Source organism: Scyliorhinus canicula, chromosome 11 (genome assembly GCF_902713615.1).
Source record: "Scyliorhinus canicula chromosome 11, sScyCan1.1, whole genome shotgun sequence".
NCBI lineage: Eukaryota > Metazoa > Chordata > Chondrichthyes > Carcharhiniformes > Scyliorhinidae > Scyliorhinus > Scyliorhinus canicula.
This window is the reverse complement of record NC_052156.1, coordinates 21,932,230-21,951,541: the sequence shown is the minus strand read 5'-3', so window position 1 is coordinate 21,951,541 and position 19,312 is coordinate 21,932,230. Positions and strand designations below refer to the sequence as shown.

The following is a 19,312-nucleotide window of genomic DNA, read 5'->3' as shown; positions in this document are numbered from 1 at the left end:
TATTGCTGCTACCCATCCTGAACCCTCCAAACATCCCTCCATCACTTAATTCAATGACTCTTCTGGGCGAACGGAATATTGACATGGTCACCAGTATATCTGCTGTACATTCAGTCTGATTGGTAGTGAGTGTGTGGACTCACCCACGTATCCTGGTGTACCACAAGCTGTTGACATAACGCTCCCAGTCCCCTCGATTTTAGACAGGCCAAAATCACTGATCATTATTTTGGAATCTTCATCGACGCTGTAATACAGCAGATTTTCTGGCTGCAGACAAAATGCAGAAAAAAACACTCAATTCAATCACTGAAGACAGAGGAGTCTCTCTGTAGATCCAGACACAGGTGAGCAAGCGCAGAATGTTTGTATCGTCTGTACAAATTCGCTGTGTTTCCTCCAGTACAGTTCAGAGAAGTATGTTGTCGGCTTTGTGACATTATAGAACATAGAACAGTACAGAACAGTACAGGCCCTTCATTCCAAGACGTTGTGCCAACCATTTATCCTCATCTAAGATCAACTTAATCTACATCCCTTCAATTTATTGTTGTCCATGTGCCTGTCCAAGAGTTGCTTAAATGTCACTATTCACTCTGACTTCACCACCTCCGCTGGCAGTGCATTCCATTCACCCATGACTCTTTGTGTAAAGAACCTATCTCTGACATCTCCCCTATACCTTCCTCCAATCACCTTAAAATGATGTCCCCTCGTGACAGCCATTTCTGCCCTGGGGAAAAGTCTCTGGCTATCCACTCTATCCATGCCTCTCATCACCTTGTACAGCTCTATCAAGTCACCTCTCTTCCTTCTTTGCTCTAGTGAGAAAAGCCCTTGCTCCCACAACCTTTCTTCATAAACTTGCCCAAAGGTGGATCATGTTGGGTTGGAGATCAACCTCTCCATCTTGTGCCCTGGCATGGCGGGGGAACCTGCTGGAATTCGTAACTCTTGAGAAGGTTAAGTTTGAACTGAGAGGAAGGGTGGAAGGGAACAAATCATGGGTGTTACTCATTATGCACCTTCAAGAATTGGATTACATTGAATATTAGGGGGGGGGTGGTTGGGAGGTTTGGGGGAAGGGGGACTGTATGTGTTAACGGCGAAAATGGGTGTTTCCTGATTTCTTATTGCTTTTTGCGTTTATGTTAACATACGGGCTGTTGTTTGGGGGTTGGGTGGGAAGGTGGCATTGTTGTTGTTGATAAGGGGATTGACAATGTATTTGTTACTGTTTATTATTCATTGGTGGGCGTAAATTTGGAAGAAATGTGAAAAACGAGGAGAATAAAAATAGTTTAAAAAAGAAACCTTTCTTCATAAGACATGCCCTCTAGTCCAGGAAGCATCCTGGTAAATCTCCTCTGCACCCTCTCCAAAGTATCCACATCCTTCCTACAATGAGGCAACCAGAACTGGACACAATATTCCAAGCGTGGTCTAGCTAAAGTTTTATAAAGCTGTAGCAAACCTCGCGGCTCTTAAACTCAATCCCCCTGTTAATGAAAGTTAACACACCGGACACCTTCTCAACAACCCTATCAACCTGGGTGGCACTTTGAGGGATCTATGTACGGGGACCCAAAGATCCCTCTGTTCCTCCAAAGTTCCAAGAATCGTGTCTTTAACCCTGTATTCAGCATTCAAATTTGACCTTCCAAAATGAATTACTTCACATTTATCTAGGTTGAACTCCATCTACCACTTCTCAGCCCAGCTCTGCATCCTGTCAATGTCCTGTTGGAACCTGCAACAGCCCTCAACACTATCCACAACTCCCCCAACCTTCGTACCATCAGCAAACTTACTCACCCACCCTTCCACTTCCTCATCTAAGTCATTTATAAAAACCACAAACAACAGAGGTCCCACAACAGATCCCTGCGGGACACCACTGGTCACCGACCTCCAGGCGGAATACTTTCCATCCACTACCACTCGCTGCCTTCTTTCAGCTAGCCAATTCTGTATCCAGACAGTCAAATTTCCATGTATCCTATGCCCCCTGACTTTCTGAATGAGCCTGCCATGAGGAAGCTGAATGCCTTACTGAAATCCATATACACCACATCCACTGCCCGACCTTCATCAATGTGTCTCATCACATCCTCAAAGAATTCAATGAGGCTTGTGAGGTATGACCTGCCCCTCACAAAGCCATGCTGACTATCTTTAATCAAACTATGTTTTTCTAAATAATCATAAATCCTATCTCTCAGACTCCTTTCCAGTATTTTGGTCACCACAGACGTAAAACTGATTGGTCTGTAATTCCCAGGGATTTCCCTATTCACTTTCTTGAACAGGGGAACAACATTCACCTTCCTCCATTCATCCGGTGGAGAGTGAGGACGCAAAGATCATCGCCAATGGTGCAGCAATCTCTTCCCTCGCTTCCCATAGTAACCTTCGGTACATCCCGTCTGGCCCAGGGGAATTATCTATCCTGATGCTTTTCAAAATTTCCAGCACATCCCCTTTCTTAACATCAACCTGTTTGAGCCTATTAACCTAGTTCACGCTGTTTTCACAAGCAACAAGGTCCCTCTCTCGAGTGAATACTGAAGCAAAAGATTCATTTAGGGCATCCCCTACCTCCTCAGACTCTAGGCACAAGTTCCCTCCACTATCCCTGATCGGTCCTACTCTCACTCTGATCATCCACTTATTTTTCACATAAGTGTCGAACGCCTTGGGGTTGTTCCGAATCCTTCGCACCATGGCTTTCTCATGCCCCCGTCTAGCTCTTCTAAGTCCATTTTTGAGTTCCTTCCTGGCTACCTTGTAACCCTCTATAGCCATGCCAGATCCTTGCTTCCTCAACCTTACGTAAGCTTCCTTCTTCCTCTTGACTAGAAGCTCCACTTCCCTTGTCATCCAAGGTTCCTTCACCTTACCATTCCTATGTATAATGTCTAGCACATTAAGGGTTAATGTAATATTTCATCCCACCACCAGATGGAGCTGGGGAGCAGACAAATAAAAATGAATGCCTCTCAGACTTCTGGGAGAAGGCGGGAGAAGGTTAAAGAGAGGAGGAGGAGAGCAGAGAACAAGTAGAGATAGTGTGTGTGAGATAGGTGTTAGTATAGTGTAGATCATAATTACAGTTTATAGCATTGCTAGATTTAGGAATAGTGTTCAAACTGTATAATAAGTACTCTAATAAAATGTAGCTTTGTTAATTTAACTTAGCTTTGTGGTCTTTGTGTACACTTTGTGTACAGAATCCATCCTGAATATTAGCAACAAAAAGAACACCACAGGCTTTTAAGTGCTTTGCAATGTTCTGAAATTGTAAAAGGTCCTATTTAAATGCAAGTCTTTGTGTGGATCTGACACCGACATATGTTTTTGTGCTGTGTGTGCCTATACAAATATATAACATCTGTAGCTGGAGGACACTGAATGGGAAAAGAAAAATCACTGTTTCAAATTGTTGGAAGTGGGACACCTCCGCGCTTATGTACCTTCAAGTCTCTGTGTACAATGCCCAGTTCGTGCAGGTATGTGACAGCATCAAGGATCTGCTGAATCAACATGCTGGCATCTTTTTCCGTATAGAAGCCCTTGTCCACTATCCTGTCAAACAGCTCACCACCAGACACACTGGAAAAGACAAAAAGGGAACACAATGACGGTGGCATGATGAAAGATTTTGGCCTCCATTTATCACTCCTATGAGGCACAGTTCTTCACAGGATGAGGACAAGGCCCGTGTTTAGAGCTATAAGAACAAATATTTCAGCAATATGAACACACACAGAGGAAGAACTAGAGGGACCCACCTTCACCATGAAGTGGTGGCACCACGTAGATTTGGAGTTTTTTTCCCCCCCATTTTCTTTCATAGGATGTGGGCGACACTGGCAAGGCCAGCATTTGTTGTCCATCGCTAATTGCCCTTGAACTGAGTGACTTGCCAGGTCATTTCAGAACGCAGTTAAGAGTCAACCACATTGCTGTGGATTTGAAGTCACATGTAGACCAGACCAGTTAAGGATGGCAGATTTCCTGCCTTAAAAGGACATTCGTGAACCAGATGAGTTTCACGCCATTATTAGATAGATTCAGGGGATTGGATCTTCCAGCCCTTCTTCTGGGCCTGCCGAAGGTTGGGCGGGGGGAGCGGGGGGGGGGGGGGGGGGGGGGGGGGGGGGGGGGTGGAATTTAGATTTTACCAGCTGCTGTGGTGGGATTTGAACCCGCGTCCATTTAAATTACCGCGACACTACCTGGTACTGTCCAAATGCATTCTAGCAAACAGAAACATACCAGCCTTTGTGTGTGATGTTCTTAATTCAACCGCCTCCCAGCACTACCACCAACAGTGGGAGTCTTTCACCCATTGTTATTTCAGTGTTAAGATCAAAACGCGCTCTCCATACAGAACCCAACTTCAAACAGAAAAGAATGTACAACTAATGGTCCACCAATTTCAAACAACCACCATTCAGTTTTACTGAAATTGTAGTGACCACACTGACCCATATAAAACGGACAGTGCAGCAGACATCACAGACACAGCCATCACAAGAGAGGGTTGTCATCAATGTTCAGTTGAGGTCAGTTAGGCTTTATCCCTGGACAGCTCCTCTGAAATCTCACTTTACATGACGTTTTCTTGGCTACAGGTGAAGCTCCAACACAAGATTTACCACACTCTGGTTTGCAGATCTGAATCTGTTTCTAGTAGAATGTAAATTATTCATAGCAGCACACACGCACATCACTGCCTGGCTCTGTACCTGTGGGACATCAGCAGTGACAAATTTCTTTAGGTTTAATTATCAGTGGAATTGCGATGATGGATGCATCTGTAACAGACGAGGTCCCAACTATCAGTTTCTAGTGATAATCTGGGGGTATGAACATAGAACATACAGTGCAGAAGGCGGCCATTCAGCCCATCGAGTCTGCACCGACCCCCTTAAGCCCTCACTTCCACCCTATCCCCGTAACCCAATAACCCCTCCTAACCTTATTTTTTTGGTCACTAAGGGCAATTTATCATGGCCAATCCACCTAACCTGCACATCTTTGGACTGTGGGAGGAAACTGGAGCACCCGGAGGAAACCCACGCAGGAACGGGGAGAACTTACAGACTCCGCACAGACAGTGACCCTGCTGGGAATCGAACCTGGGACCCTGGCGCTGTGAAGCCACAGTGCTATCCACTTGTGCTACCGTGCTGCCCACATGATTGCTAACAAAACAAATAACTAGACCCTAGGAATTTAGAAATCATACCATGAGACCTCGCGGTGAAGAAGGTTGTGGCACAATAGCACCGGATAGACAAGGTCCTACAGGGCGAGGAAGGCACGGTGGCGCAGTGGTTAGCACTGCTGCCTCACGGCGCTGAGGACCTGGGTTCAATCCCAGTCCCCGGGTCACTGTCCGTGTGGACGTTGCATATTCTCCTGTGTCTGCGTGGGTCTCATCCCCACATCCCAAAGATGTGCAGGATAGGTAGATTTCCACTTATAGGGCTATCTAAAACTCAAGCTTATAAATAAAAGGTAGTCAGTAATAAATCGAACATGAAATTCAGGAGGAACACCTTTATTTACAGAGTGGTGAGGCCTGTATGGGGTAAACTAGCCAAGTACTTGAAGGAGAAAGGAATAGCAGGATGTTTGGTGAGGTTAGACAGAGTAAAGATAAGCATCAGCACTGACTAGTTGAATTTAAAATTGATGCAACCCATGTAAAACTGGCTCACAGAATAAAACATTAACTGGATGGATAGAACCATAGCACCACTTAGTGGGCAGATTTAGGGAACCCATCCTGTCATGTCATAGCACCATCTATAGGACATAATGTGCATTTTCTTTACAAGTTTCCTCATACTGAGTGTCATGGGCAAAATGGGGGAAAGGACCAAAAAGTTAAAGCAAGGTAAGACGCAGAGGTGGTAAAGCCCTGGTGTTTAGGGAGGCAGTTACAGACAGATGGGAAATACCCAGAGAAGAGGCAGTTATAGATGGTGAAAATTGTGAGGGTTAATATTTGCGGCACACAAGTCGTGGGTAACGAATATTCTAAAGTAGAAATGCCCTCTTTGACCTTTAATGGTATCAACATTACAGAGCAGCCCCCCCTCCCCCACACTCACGGTCAACATTTTGGGCGTCACCATTTTGAAGAAGTTGAACAGGAGCAGTCATCATAATAATAACCATCTTTATTAGTGTCACAAGTAGGCTTACATTAACACTGCAATTAAGTTACTGTGAAAAGCCCCGAGTCGCAACACTCCAGCGCCTGTTCGGGTACACGGAGGGAGAGTTCAGAATGTCCAATTCACCGAACATCACGTCTTTCGGGACTTGTGGGAGGAAACCAGAGCACCCAGAGGAAACCCACGCAGACAAGGGGAGAATGTGCAGACTCCACACTGACAGTGACCCAAGCAGGGAATCGAACCCGGGTCCCTAGCGCTGTGAAGCAACAGTGCTAACCATTAACACCTTGGCCGAAAATACAGGGACGTAGGTTCCTCTGTAACAAACTGCCCACTGACTGACCCCCCTCCAAACCACTCCGTCCCTTATCTCCAAACTCAAGCCTGGATAGCTATGGTCGCACAAAACCCATGAGCAGTTCACATGATCACTGAAAACAATATGCATGCCCTCCAGCATTGGCGTTCTGTACACAGTGTGTAAGCTCAATGGGATGCACTGCAATGAACACCAAGGTTATAGCATCTCCATCCACTGCGACCTTCAACACCAAGAAGCAGTGGAGCAGCAATGTTGTGGAAGCACCAACACTTCCAAATTTCCCTCCCAAGCCTCACTCGGACACTTTTAAAATTAATTCATGAGTTGTGGATGCCACTAGCAATGCCAGTATTTAGTGCTCAGCTCGAAGTGCCCTCGAGAATATCACCACTCCTTTGTCGACGATGGAATTCTCTACACAACCTTGTTGAGGAAACTCTGTCATCACAAAGTGACTCCGTCACTTTCTCAGGGCAATTAGAGATGGGTTTTAAAATGCGGGTCTTGCAAGTGACACCCACACATTCAGAACAAATCTGGGAAAAAGATTCCACACCCAATACAGTCTGTACAGAGACAGATGTACCTCACTTCACATCTCGAGACCGGAGTCTCTTCAGCATGTGAGCAGCCTCTGAGGGTCACGTTAGCTGTCTGTTCAGTTGGGGATCTACATGCAGCAGGAAAATATCAGACGGTGAGAAAAATCGCTACAATAAAAACAAACTGTCCGAACTGAAGCACATCTGCAGATGCCAGTGTTAAAATTATTTTGCTAGCATTTCTGTTCTGGAGAAAAGCATTGTACATCTTATTCTTTCCACACAGTGTTGAATTAATTTTAGCGCAGTATTAAATATAAGTAACATCTAAGTTTATGTGGCATCTTTATATGGCCCGGTGTAGGTGGTGGAGTCGCTTAGGACATCTTCTGGGAGAGTGGAGCAGAGGCTGGAGGTGCAGAATCTGGCACTCCAGAAGGTGGAGGAGTCAGTGGGAGAGCATGAGGACCTGCTGGCCTCGTTGGAGGCAGAGATGGTGTTTGTGGCAGAGAGGCAGACGAGGTTAAGGGAGAAGGTGGAGGACCTGGAGAATCTTTCCTGGAGGCATAATCTCTGGATCGGGCGGCTGCCTGAAGGAATTGAGGGAATGCTATGTCACAAAGTATGTGGCGAATATGTTCAAGAAGTTGGTAGGAGAATCATAGGATTTACACTGTAGAAGGAGGTCATTCGGCCCATCGAGTCTGCACCGGCCCTTGGAAAGAGCATCCTATTTTAGCCCATGCTTCCACCCCATCCCCCTAATCCCTCCTATGTTTTTGACTCTAAGGGGCAATTGAGCATGGCCAATCCACCGAACCTGCAATTCTTTGGGCTGTGGGAGGAAACCGGAGCACCCGGAGGAAACACTTGCAAACTCCACACAGACAGTTAACCGAGGCCGGAATTGAACCCGAGTTCCTGGAGCTGTGAGGCAGCAGTGTTAACCACTGACGGGGGGGGGGGGGGGGGGGGGGAGTATTTGATTATTTCCCCCACCGCCCTGAGGTGGATCGAGCGCACAGGGTATTGATGAGGAGGCTGTCGGCGGGGGAGTCGCCGAGGGCATTGGTGATGCGGCTGCAGATACTGTGGTGGGCAAAGTAAACAGGAAAGTGCACCTCAGGAGGAAACGTGCTGAGGATTTACCAAGGCTTGGGTGCAGAGCGGGCCAGGTGGCGGGCAGGCCGGTTATAATTGGATCGAGGCTGCCCCCTACAAGGAAGGAGTGAAGTTTGGGGTGTTGTATCCTGCTCATCTATGGGTCATGCACCACAAGCGAGAGTTTTATTTTGACACGCTGGAGGAGGCGAATGAATTTATAAGAGACCATGGAGTGGGAGCTATGTGAGGACATTGAACTTTGGAGATGCTCATGTGGGGAATGCGGGTCTACACACTGGGCCGATTGTTGTATTTAATGTGTCTGGATGCGGAGTGGGAAAGTATGATTTACCCTTTTGGGGGTATTGCGGGTGAAAGGCGGCTGGGGGTAAGGGGGTAGGCGGCAGCCTCGAGTGGGGGCCACCATATTAGCTGGTTGGCTAGTTAACGGGAGTGAAGTAACGGGTCTATCTTTGGAGGGAGTGGGGGGGATTGCGTTTTCAAAATGCTTTCAATAGAATTTTTTTTTTTAAAAGGACTGATCTTGAGAAACGTTTCTTCACTGGAAGAATGGACAAAATATGGAATAAACTTCCAGCTTTGGGAATGGAGGGGAAAACGGTGCTGCCTTTGATAAACCACACAAGTACTGAAGGAGGAGACGTCTTATTATCCTCCTGGGTGAATGAACAATGTCTCAAGGCACTTCACAGGAATATTATTAAACAAAGCATGATACCGAGGCACAGAAGGAGCCATTAGGTCATATTCACCAAATGCTTGATGAAAGAGGTGAGTTTTGACGAGTATCTTAAAGGAAGAAAGCAAAGTAGAGACAGGTGGGTGTGGGGATTGTACTCCAAAGCTTGGGGCCGACGCAACTGAAGGTGTGGGGTAATTAAAAATCAGGGCTGCACAAGAGGCCAGAATTAGAGGAGTGCAGAACTCTCAGAGTTCCATAGAATTTCGACAGTGAAGGAGGCCATTCAGCCCATCGAGTTAGCACCAACCCTCTGAAAGAGTACCCGACCTCAGACCACTGCCCCGCCCTATCCCCATAACCCCACACGTTGATCATGGCAAATCCACCTCACCTGCACATATTTGGACTGTGGGAGGAAACCGGAGCACCTGGAGGGCTGGAGGAGATTGCAGAGATAGGGGAGAGCGAGACCATGGGGGGATTTTAAAACAAGAATCAGAATGTTAAAATCAAGACAATGCCCAGCCCGGTACCAATGTCAGAGCGACAGGGGAACAGGGTTTGGTGTGAATCAGGATACGGGCAGCAAGATTTGGATGATTGCAAGTTTACGGAGGGTAGAATGTGGGAAAGCAGCAGGAGGGCATTGAGGGAGTTGAGTTTGGAGGTACTTAAGGCATGAATGAGGGATTCAGCAGTAGATGAGTGAAGACTGGCGCAATGTTACTGAGGTAGGAATAGGTGGGATAAGAATGGATCTCCTCTGTCCTGAACTACCGTATGAAAGCAGCTTGAAGAACATTTTATATTAATTAGTTCATATGGAGCACATAAAATCTAAAGATTTCATTGAATAATTAAAGGGTGCGGGATTAAGAAAAGGTGCAGCATCCATTCCCAATCTTTCTCCTGGTTTTGTATCAGGCTCTATTTCTCAGCACTCCTCTCTGTCAAAATAAGGAATTTGTCCTGTTATTTTCCAAATGCTTCAGGTAAATCTGATTTCATTGAGTGGGATTTTCCTGGTCCGTCCCTTCGGTGGGATCTTTTGGTCATATCGAAGGTGACCCTGCACCCGTGGCGGGTTCCCCAGTGGTGGGCCGGGAAAGCCACACAAAACAGCGTAGACATCGTTAGGACTGGAAGATCCCATCAGTAGCCAAAGGTGAGCCGCATCTTCTGCTGGAAAATGCACCGCCGCAGTGGGGCAGGAAAATCACGCCCATCATTTTTCCCCAAGTGTCTATTCTGGCTTAGTCCGCCATTTTTGAGCTACCCATGAATTTATGAATGAGATCGGATTCTCTGCACTGCATTGCACAGATTAAATTTAACTTGTGGGTTCTGCGTCTTGCACAGAGCTCCCTTACACCCAACAGCCATTTTCTTGTCCAGCACTACACCCAATCAGATGCACAGCTCCCTCAATCGCAGACTCTTACACATTTCCCAGTGACTCCACTCCATCGTGGATGACTGCTTCTTTAAGTGCCAATGAAACCATTTTACCTCACTAACTTTCTCCCAGCCCCAAACGGGTGGCACGGTAGCACAGTGGTTAGCACCGTTGCTTCACAATGCCAAGGTCCCAGCTTCGATTTCCGGCTTGTGTCACTGTCTGTACGCAGTCTGCACATTCTCCCCGTGTCTGTGTGGGTTTCCTCCGGACGCTCTGGTTTCCTCGCACAAGTCCCGAAAGGCGTGCTTGTTAGGTGAATTGGACATTCTGAATTCTCCCTCAGTGTACCCGAACAGGTTCCAGAGTGTGGAGACTAGGGGAGTTTCACAGTAATGTCATTGCAGTGCTAATGTAAGCCCACTTGTGACAATAATAAAGATTATTATTAACTCTCTCCTCAACTGAGCTTCCAGTTATTTCCTACCCCAAGCCTACACGTCCACCTTCCTACCAAAGTATTTTTTTAAACCATTTTTTAAAGTGTTGCTAAAATTTTTCAAGACTGAAAATGTTAATTATTTTAGTTGATATTCATGTGTGATAACAAAAATGAACTTCATGATTTATCAGTTGTTAATGTGACAACCTGTTCTCACAACAGCTCCCTCACTATCATGAAGAAGCCAAATTATATTTTCAAGCAACTAACGTGACTCTGGACATATTCCTTTGAATTTACTTGCATGTTAAAGAACAGGATGTTGAGAGGACTGAAAGGATACCTGTTGGAACTTAGAAAACATCACTGAAGATCAGCGTGAGGCCAGAGGTTTGCATGGAATGACAGCATCATAGTTTGCACTTCCAATTAGATGTGATTCCGCAATTGAGCAGCACTTGTTGAACAATCCTGAGTGTGCTAACAGCTACATTAACAATAAATTTAAGATTATCATTTGAGCTCGTAATGCGGCTCATTTATGCTCGCTAGAATTTATTCACAGGGACTTGTATGCAAACAAAAGGAATATGTTCAAGACTTCTGTCTTTTATGAATTACCTAGGAGCTTGAGGAGCTTATGGTTTCCCCATTGATTTCTCCATGGCAATGCCATGACCAGAGTCGACTTGCCAACCAATCACATCCTTTCCATTTGAAATTTGATATTCTTGTTTTTGTGCGGATGAGTACAAGATGAAAAGCTTTGACAACATGCCTCTCTTTTCAACTTGTTACTTCTGTGGCTGGAGTAAATGGAGGGACACTGCAGAATGCTGCGGTACGGGGTGGATCTGGTGTCTTTGCATATGAATCACAGAGGGTTGACATGAAGGTACAGCAAGTAATAGAACATAGAACAGTACAGCACAAAACAGGCCCTTCGGCCCTCAATGTTGTGCCGAGCAATGATCACCCTACTCAAACCCACATATCCACCCTATACCCGTAACCCAACAACCCCCCCCCCCCCAACCTTACTTTTTTAGGACACTACGGGCAATTTAGCATGGCCAATCCACCTAACCCGCACATCTTTGGACTGTGGGAGGAAACCGGAGCACCCGGAGGAAACCCACGCACACACGGGGAGGACGTGCAGACTCCGCACAGACAGTGACCCAGCCGGGAATCGAACCTGGGACCCTGGAGCTGTGAAACATTTATGCTAACCACCATGCTACCGTGCTGCCCAAATTAGGAAGGGGAAGTATAAGAGTAGGGAAGTCTTTCTGCAACTTTGCAGGGCATTGGTGAGAACAAACTTTGAATACTGCAGCTTTGACAAAGAGTCATCCAGACTCAAAACATTAGCTCCCTTCTCTCTCCACAGATGCTGTCAGACCTGCTGAGGTTATCCAGTGATTTGCTTTTATCTTGGAATGCTGCATGCAATTTTAGTCTGTCATTGAAGGAAGGATATCCTTGCATTGGACTCAGTTCAGAGAAGGTTCACTGGGTTGATTCCAGAGATGAATACGCTGTCTTGTGAGGCAAGTTTGAGCAGGTTGGGCCGAGGCTCAAGAGGGTTTAGAAGAATGAGAGGCGATCTTACTGAAACATGTAAAATTCTGAGTGGGCTTGTCAGGGTAGATGATGTTTCCCTTCATGGAGGTATCTAGAACTAGGAGACACACTTTCAAAATAAGATCTCCCATTAAAGATGGCGATTAGGAGGAATTTCTTCTTTTAGAGGGTCGTTAATCTGTGGATTGTTCTATCCAGATAGCAGTGAAGACTGAGCCATTAAATATATTTAAGGCTGAGCTCGATTTTTGATCTCCAAAGAGAGCCAAATGGTGGCAGCGGTGGTGGTTGGCAGGGGCGTGGAGAGGATGCAGTCATATGAGTTACGATCTTATTGAATGATGGAAGTTCCGGAATAGGCTCGAGGGACCGAATGGCCTATTCCTTTTCTTACGTCCCATCCAAAGCAGAATCATTTGATTAGCTAAAGGAACTCTAAGCCAATGAGTTATACTCAGTACATGATTGTAAACATTCAGGTTGTATTCTGCTGGAGCTATAATTGTCAGAGAAATCGACATGCAATCTGCAAGGAAATAAATGAACCTGCGTGTTAAGGGCAGCATGGTAGCATTGTGGATAGCACAATCGCTTCACAGCTCCAGGGTCCCAGGTTCGATTCTGGCTTGGGTCACTGTCTGTGCGGAGTCTGCACACCCTCCCCGTGTGTGCGTGGGTTTCCTCCGGGTGCTCCGGTTCCTCCCACAGTCCAAAGATGTGCAAGTTAGGTGGATTGGCCATGATAAATTGCCCTTAGTGTTCAAAATTGCCCTTAGTGTTGGGTGGGGTTGCTGGGTTATGGGGATGGGGTGGAGGTGTTGACCTTGGGTAGGGTGCTCTTTCCAAGAGCCAGTGCAGACTCGATGGGCCGAATGGCCTCCTTCTGCACTGTAAATTCTATGAAATGAGGAACCAGCAGAATGGGACAGTGCATTTACACTGCCACAAACTGACCATAACTCTGCTTCAAATGTAACATATTGCTCTCGATTAGCCTCAGGATGAGCGAGCAAGGTTTTATATTTGGGTCAGATTTCTAATCAAATGCAGCTTTAAACAACAATTTAAAAAATATGTATATTTGAGTCCTTTGGCTCTAATTGTGTCCCAAAGCGATACACAAAAAATCCTTCAATGTAACCTTAACAGAGCAGATCACTCCAAAAAGCTGCTGACATGTCACCGATTAGAGCTCTACAGTCTCAGAGAAGGATTAGTGTATTAGCAGCACCCAATAGTATTAAAGGCAATTAAGCTGCAAAGACTTTCCCTGTAACCTTTTGAGAAAAAACCTCCAAAATTATTTTTTCAATTTTCCATGCAGCTTATCTGAAGACAACAAGTCCTTCATAGGATTTAGCAGCCATTTTAGATCTCATCAAAATTGTAGTACTCATGTGCCGGCTCAGACTAACAGTGTTATTCAACTGGGAAAAAATACTTGGGGCTATGTTTCCACCATGGAAGCGTGGAACAGATTAAAATTTAAATTTTCAACTGGGTGAGGCCTTAATTGGTATGGAGGTGGGTTTCTTGTTCAATAAAGGACGGCAGACTGGGCTCCCAATGGTCGACAAGAGGCCTTCCAGCTTCAGAGAAGCACACGGCTGAAGTAGAAGGCAAGTAACTGAGAGGGTGCTTCGGCAGGAAGGTGCGCTCTCAGCCCTTCTTAGCCCTATTATTAGACAAACCTGCCTCCTCCAATATGCCCAACGTGGAGAAAGGCTGCCTGAAGCTGGGGTGACGCCCAAGACGGGTCTTTTCGTGCCCCCCGCCCCCCACCCCCAAAGACATTTTCTCAATTTCCTCCCCCATTCTTGTCTTCAGGGATCACCAAAAACTGAGGCTGTAAAATGTGATCCGTTCTTAGCCAGTATTCACACACATGCAGTGTTCACCAAATAGGCATTGGAGAGACGGAGGGAGGGGGATAGTTAGATGGTTTTTCCCTCCATCATGCAGCATCTCTACCACTGCCCCAGCGAAGATCAGCTAACTCAACACAGACCAAGCCTCAACTCTGGAATTTCTAATCTTTATTGTCACAAGTAGGCTTACATTAACACTGCAATGAAATTACTGTGAAAATCCCCTCGTCGCCACATTCCAGCACCTGTTTGGGTACACAGAGGGAGAATTCAGAATGTCCAATTCACCTCACAAGCATGTCTTTCGCGACTTGTGGGAGGAAACCGGAGCACCCAGAGGAAACCCACGCAGACACGGGGAGAAAGTGCAAATTTCACACAGGCACTGACTCAAGCCAGGAATCAAAACTGAGACCCTGGTGCTGTGAAGCAACAGTGCTAACCACTGTGCTACCATGCTGCCCTCACACACAGACAGAGGGACGGTGCATGTAATTAAGAAGACAACTTGCTCCAGGATTCCTCAGCTACAACAGCAGACATCCAGGAAAATCAAGATGGGTATGTCCAGAGTAAACTTGGGTAGCAAACTTAAAAAAACATGCAGGAAATAAAGAGACCGGTTCTTTATTGAATTTTGGGGGTGGTGGTGGTGGTGGGATAGAAAATAGACGGAAGAGTAATTTCTTTTTTATTCGTTCATGGGACGTGGGCGTCGCAGGCTGTGCCAGCATTTATTGCCCATCCCTAATTGCCCTTGAGGGGGCAGTTAAGAGTCAACCATACCACTATCTCAGGATAGAATTAAAAATAGAAAGGCAGGGAAGGTCAGCTGTAGTGGTGGGTTACAATTCTCTCAGGGAGTTAGAGTTGCACTTTTTACATAACCAGGCACTATGGATAATAATGGTCTTTCCAACACGTGGATTGCCAGGAATCTCTCCCGCTATTACCACCTGCAATTAGCATGTTTGAGGATTTCCAGGTTGATTATTCAACCTGTTTGGTCACATTGTGAACACACTATCTTTGTCCATCGAGCCTTGCAACGGGATTTGAACCCCGAGCTTCTGGTTCAGAGGTAGGGGTGTTACCCACTGTGCCACAACACCTCTGCGGGTTTGCGTACCAACGTAAAAATATTGCAATGTGATAAATCAATTGCCAGTAGCTTGTCCAGAAACACTCGCTGTTCTTTTTTACTCAGCCTCAATCCCCAGCATCTCCCAAGCTTGCCGATCATCCAGGTCCTTCCAGCACCTTCTCCTTGGACACATGCAACAGTCACCTCAGAGGGATGAAAGATAGAAAAGGGGATGAAACCTGAACAAAGCCAAGATCAAAGAAATAGATGCTCAAAGGAAGAGAAGGTTACAGAGGAGAGGGAGTATGTCAAGAATAGGTCTGGTGGTGAAAGCAACTCTACACAACTGCCAGGATGAGGATTTTACAGACAAGCTCTCTAAGCCACTTCCCAATGAAGACTTTGCCATAATCCCAAATGGTCCACTTGTACCTGTAAAAGTGGTGGAAGCAGATTCACATCAACTTGCAAATCTACTTGGATAGATACTAGCTGGATAGATACTAGCAAGGGAGGATGAGAAACTACTTTGCCCAAAGGGGTTGTGAATCTGTGGAATTCACTACCCCAGAGTGCGGTGGATGCTGGAACAGTAAATTTAAGGAGGAGATTAGACCGATTTTTAAGTGGTAACGGGTTGAAGGGTTATGGTGAACGGCAGGATAGTGGAGTTAAGGCCAGGATGAGATCAGCCATGATCGAATGATGGAGCCGACTCAATGGGCCAAATGGCCTAATTCTGCTCCTCTATCTTACGAACGTATGAAGGGAGGAATGTTCAGGGCTGTGAACAAAGAGCAGGAGGGACAGACAGATTGGAGAGGATGCTCAAGGTCCCATCGCATGTACTATAGTCTGAATGGGCTTCGTCTGTAATGTCTATTGCTTCGAATGCTGATAGTCACACTAAGGAGGAGGTGGCAGATAACAGGAGCCTCATTTTAGAAGGGAAAGGCGAATGTGGAATGGAAAGGTTGTACCTAACTTGTCTCCTCTTCACGTTGACTGCAATGAGTAGGCTCCATTATCAGCACCACTTGAAGATAATAGCTGTTCATCTTCATTAATCCAGGCTGCATTCATGGGAGCAGCACTCATTTTGAAGTCGACAGACTGAATTAAATTATCAAACACAGATTAATGGTTTACAGCTGATCATAACTTCCATCTACTCTCTGATAATTTAGCTCAATATAATCTCTTTTAAACTACATACAATGTTGGGTTTTATTAACGTGAATGAGATTGCAAATTGTTCCATGCCATAAGGAACAGTGAGATGGGCTCGAAAGCTAATGGGAAAAACATTGCTATAATAAGTAGGTAGCAATACCAGAGACAAAATTCAATGGTTATTAAAGTTACCAAAGCTGCTGATTACAAAGTGATTTGTTGGGACAAGGCCGATCCCACAGACTGCATTTGTGCTCACAAAAGCAACAAAAATACTTCAAAAGATAATTTTGGCAACCTGTGCTCCCAGTCCAGAGCTTTACTGCAATCCCATCTCTGCTACTGCCTTTGGTGATCTGGAAGGGGGAGCCAGAGAATATTGTTCCCTTCATGCTTTTTTCCACTTTTCATTCGGCAGTGTCAGCATTATGTACCCCTAGGTTTAGAACATGGATGGTCAAGGTCCCACCACAACCAATTAACAATCTCCCTCCCCAGAGGGTTATGACCACTCTCCACACCATTCATCCTTATGCCCGTCTTCATTGAGATAACAACACCAATTATTGTTAAATAAAAGGCAACACTCACTCGGAGCCCATACAATCACAGCTTGGATTGAAGGAGGTTGGAGAGGAATTACCCAGATTTCTTTTCCTAGCACAAATTAGCCTGGAATTTCCATCTGTTTTTTTGCCTCTTCCAGGAGATCACACACTCTTGGGTGGGCTGGAATGTGTACAGGCAGGTATCGCAATGCCGAGGGAAAGGCTGAATGAACCAGAGGACCTTTTTGTTATCTTCTAGAACTGTGACAATGATTGAGTTGGCATACCAAAGAACATCTGGGGCGGTATTCTCCCCTACCCGGCGGGGCGGGGGGTCCCGGCGTAGCGGAGTGGCGCCAACCACTCCGGCGTCGGGCCTCCCCAAAGGCGTGGAATTCTCCGCACCTTTAGGGGCTAGGCCCGCGCCAGAGTGGCTCCTGCTCCACCGACTGGTTCCAACAGCCTTTGGCACCACGCCAACCAGCGTCGGGGCTGGCCGAAAGGCCTTCGCCGGTTGGCGTGAGTCCGCGCATGCGCCGGAGCATCAGCGGCCGCTGACGTCACCACCGGCGCATGCGCGGTGGAGGGGGTCTCTTCCGCCTCCGCCATGGTGGAGGCCGTGGTGGCGGCAGAAGAAAAAGAGTGCCCCCACAACACAGGCCCGCCCACCGATCGGTGGGCCCCGATCGCGGGCCAGGCCACCATGGGGGCACCCCCCGGGGTCCAATCACCCCGTGCCCCCCCCCCCCCCCAGGACCCCGGGGCACGCTCGCGCCGCCTGCTCCCGCCGGCACAGAGGTGATTTAAACCACGTCAGCAGGAGAGGCGGGACTTCGGCCCGTCGCGGGCTGGAGAATCGCCGCGGGCTGGAGAATCGCCGCGGGGAGCCCGCCAACCGGCGGGGTGCGATTCCCGTCCCCGCTGATTCCCGGCTGGCGGAGAATTCCGGCCACGGCGGGGGCGTGATTTACGAAGACCCCGGGCAATTCCCCGACCCTGCGGGGGGTCGGAGAATTCCGCACCTGGTTCCAGACTAGTTGAATTTATTATTGTATAACTAATTGTGGGTTGGAAACGAATACTAACAAACTGGAACAACCACAAACACAACTAACCATGACAACTTCTCCTACAGACCCCTACTAGGTGACAGTGTCACATGGTATAACTCGCCTGCCACCTAATGGTCGGAGGTCAAACATATTTACATGTACAATTGCTTATGCATATCACTACACTTTTCCTGCCATCATTGCTCATACGTTTATAGACTGCCCACGTTATTTTACACAATCAGAAGTAGACTTTTGTACCTCTCGTCTTTCTTATGTTTGAACCAGTTTATTTTTTCAAATTCATTCAATGGATGTGGGTTTCACTGGCTAGATCAGCATCCATTGCCCATCCCTAATTGTCTTTGAAAAGGAGATGGTGAGCTGCTTTCTTGAACAACTGCAGTCGATGAAGTGTGGGTACATCCACAGTGCTGTCAGGGAGAGAGATTCAGGATTTTGACCCAGGTCAGGGAAGTTAAAGGGCAGAAACAAACCCATTCAATGCGTTGAGCTCAGAAATAGAAAATGGGCTGTCACACTGCTCGGACTATACCAAAGACCACCAAATAGTGGAAGGGAGTTAGAAGAGCAAATGTGCGGACAGATCTCTGGGTGCAAAAACAGCAGTAATCGCTGGGGACTTCAAAAACACTAATATCAATTGGGATACGAAAAGTACAAGGGACACAGAAGGCGCAAAATTCTTGAGCTGCATTCAAGAGAACCTTTCTAGCCAACACCTAAAATCCCAACGAGAGGGAGCGCAATTCTAGATTTGGTCTAGAAGCTGGGCAAGTAGATGAAGTTGCAATGGGGAACCATTTTGAAGATAGTGACCATGATCTAGCTAGATTGTGCATCGGTATGGAAAACGACAAAGATAGACCTGGAATAAAAGTTCTAAATTAGGGGAAGACAGATTTGACAAAGCTGAGAGGTGAGCTGCCAAGAGCGGACTGAATATAGCTATTAAAAGGAAGAACTGTGCCAAGGCAGTGGGAGGCATTCAAAGGTGAAATTCGAAGGCACAATGTAGACATGTCCTCACAGAGAAAAACGTGGTACTGCCAAATCTAGAGCTCCCAGGTTATCCAGGAGCTTACAAGCCAAGATCAAGCAGAAAAATAAAGCTTATGTCAGACACAAAAGACTTAATACTGTTGAAAGCCTAAAGGAGTATCGAAATTACAGGGGTGAAGCAAAAATGGAAATTAGGAAAGCAAAGAGAGGATCTGAAAAAATATTGGCAGGTAGAACCAAATAAAATCCGAAGATGTTTGTCCACTACATTATG

General features: G+C 46.5%; 1 protein-coding gene across 1 annotated transcript in view; it reads right to left on the bottom strand.

Moving 5' to 3' along the window:
- LOC119973906 (calcium/calmodulin-dependent protein kinase type 1-like) overlaps nucleotides 1-19,312 on the bottom strand; it is a 247,640-nt gene that overhangs the window by 19,410 nt on the left and 208,918 nt on the right. The window contains exons 5-6 of the mRNA XM_038812513.1: nucleotides 3,474-3,612; nucleotides 144-270 (exon numbers count right to left, since the gene is read on the bottom strand). Coding sequence (XP_038668441.1) covers nucleotides 144-270; nucleotides 3,474-3,612 — 266 coding nt within the window. The remainder of the gene's footprint in view (nucleotides 1-143; nucleotides 271-3,473; nucleotides 3,613-19,312) is intronic.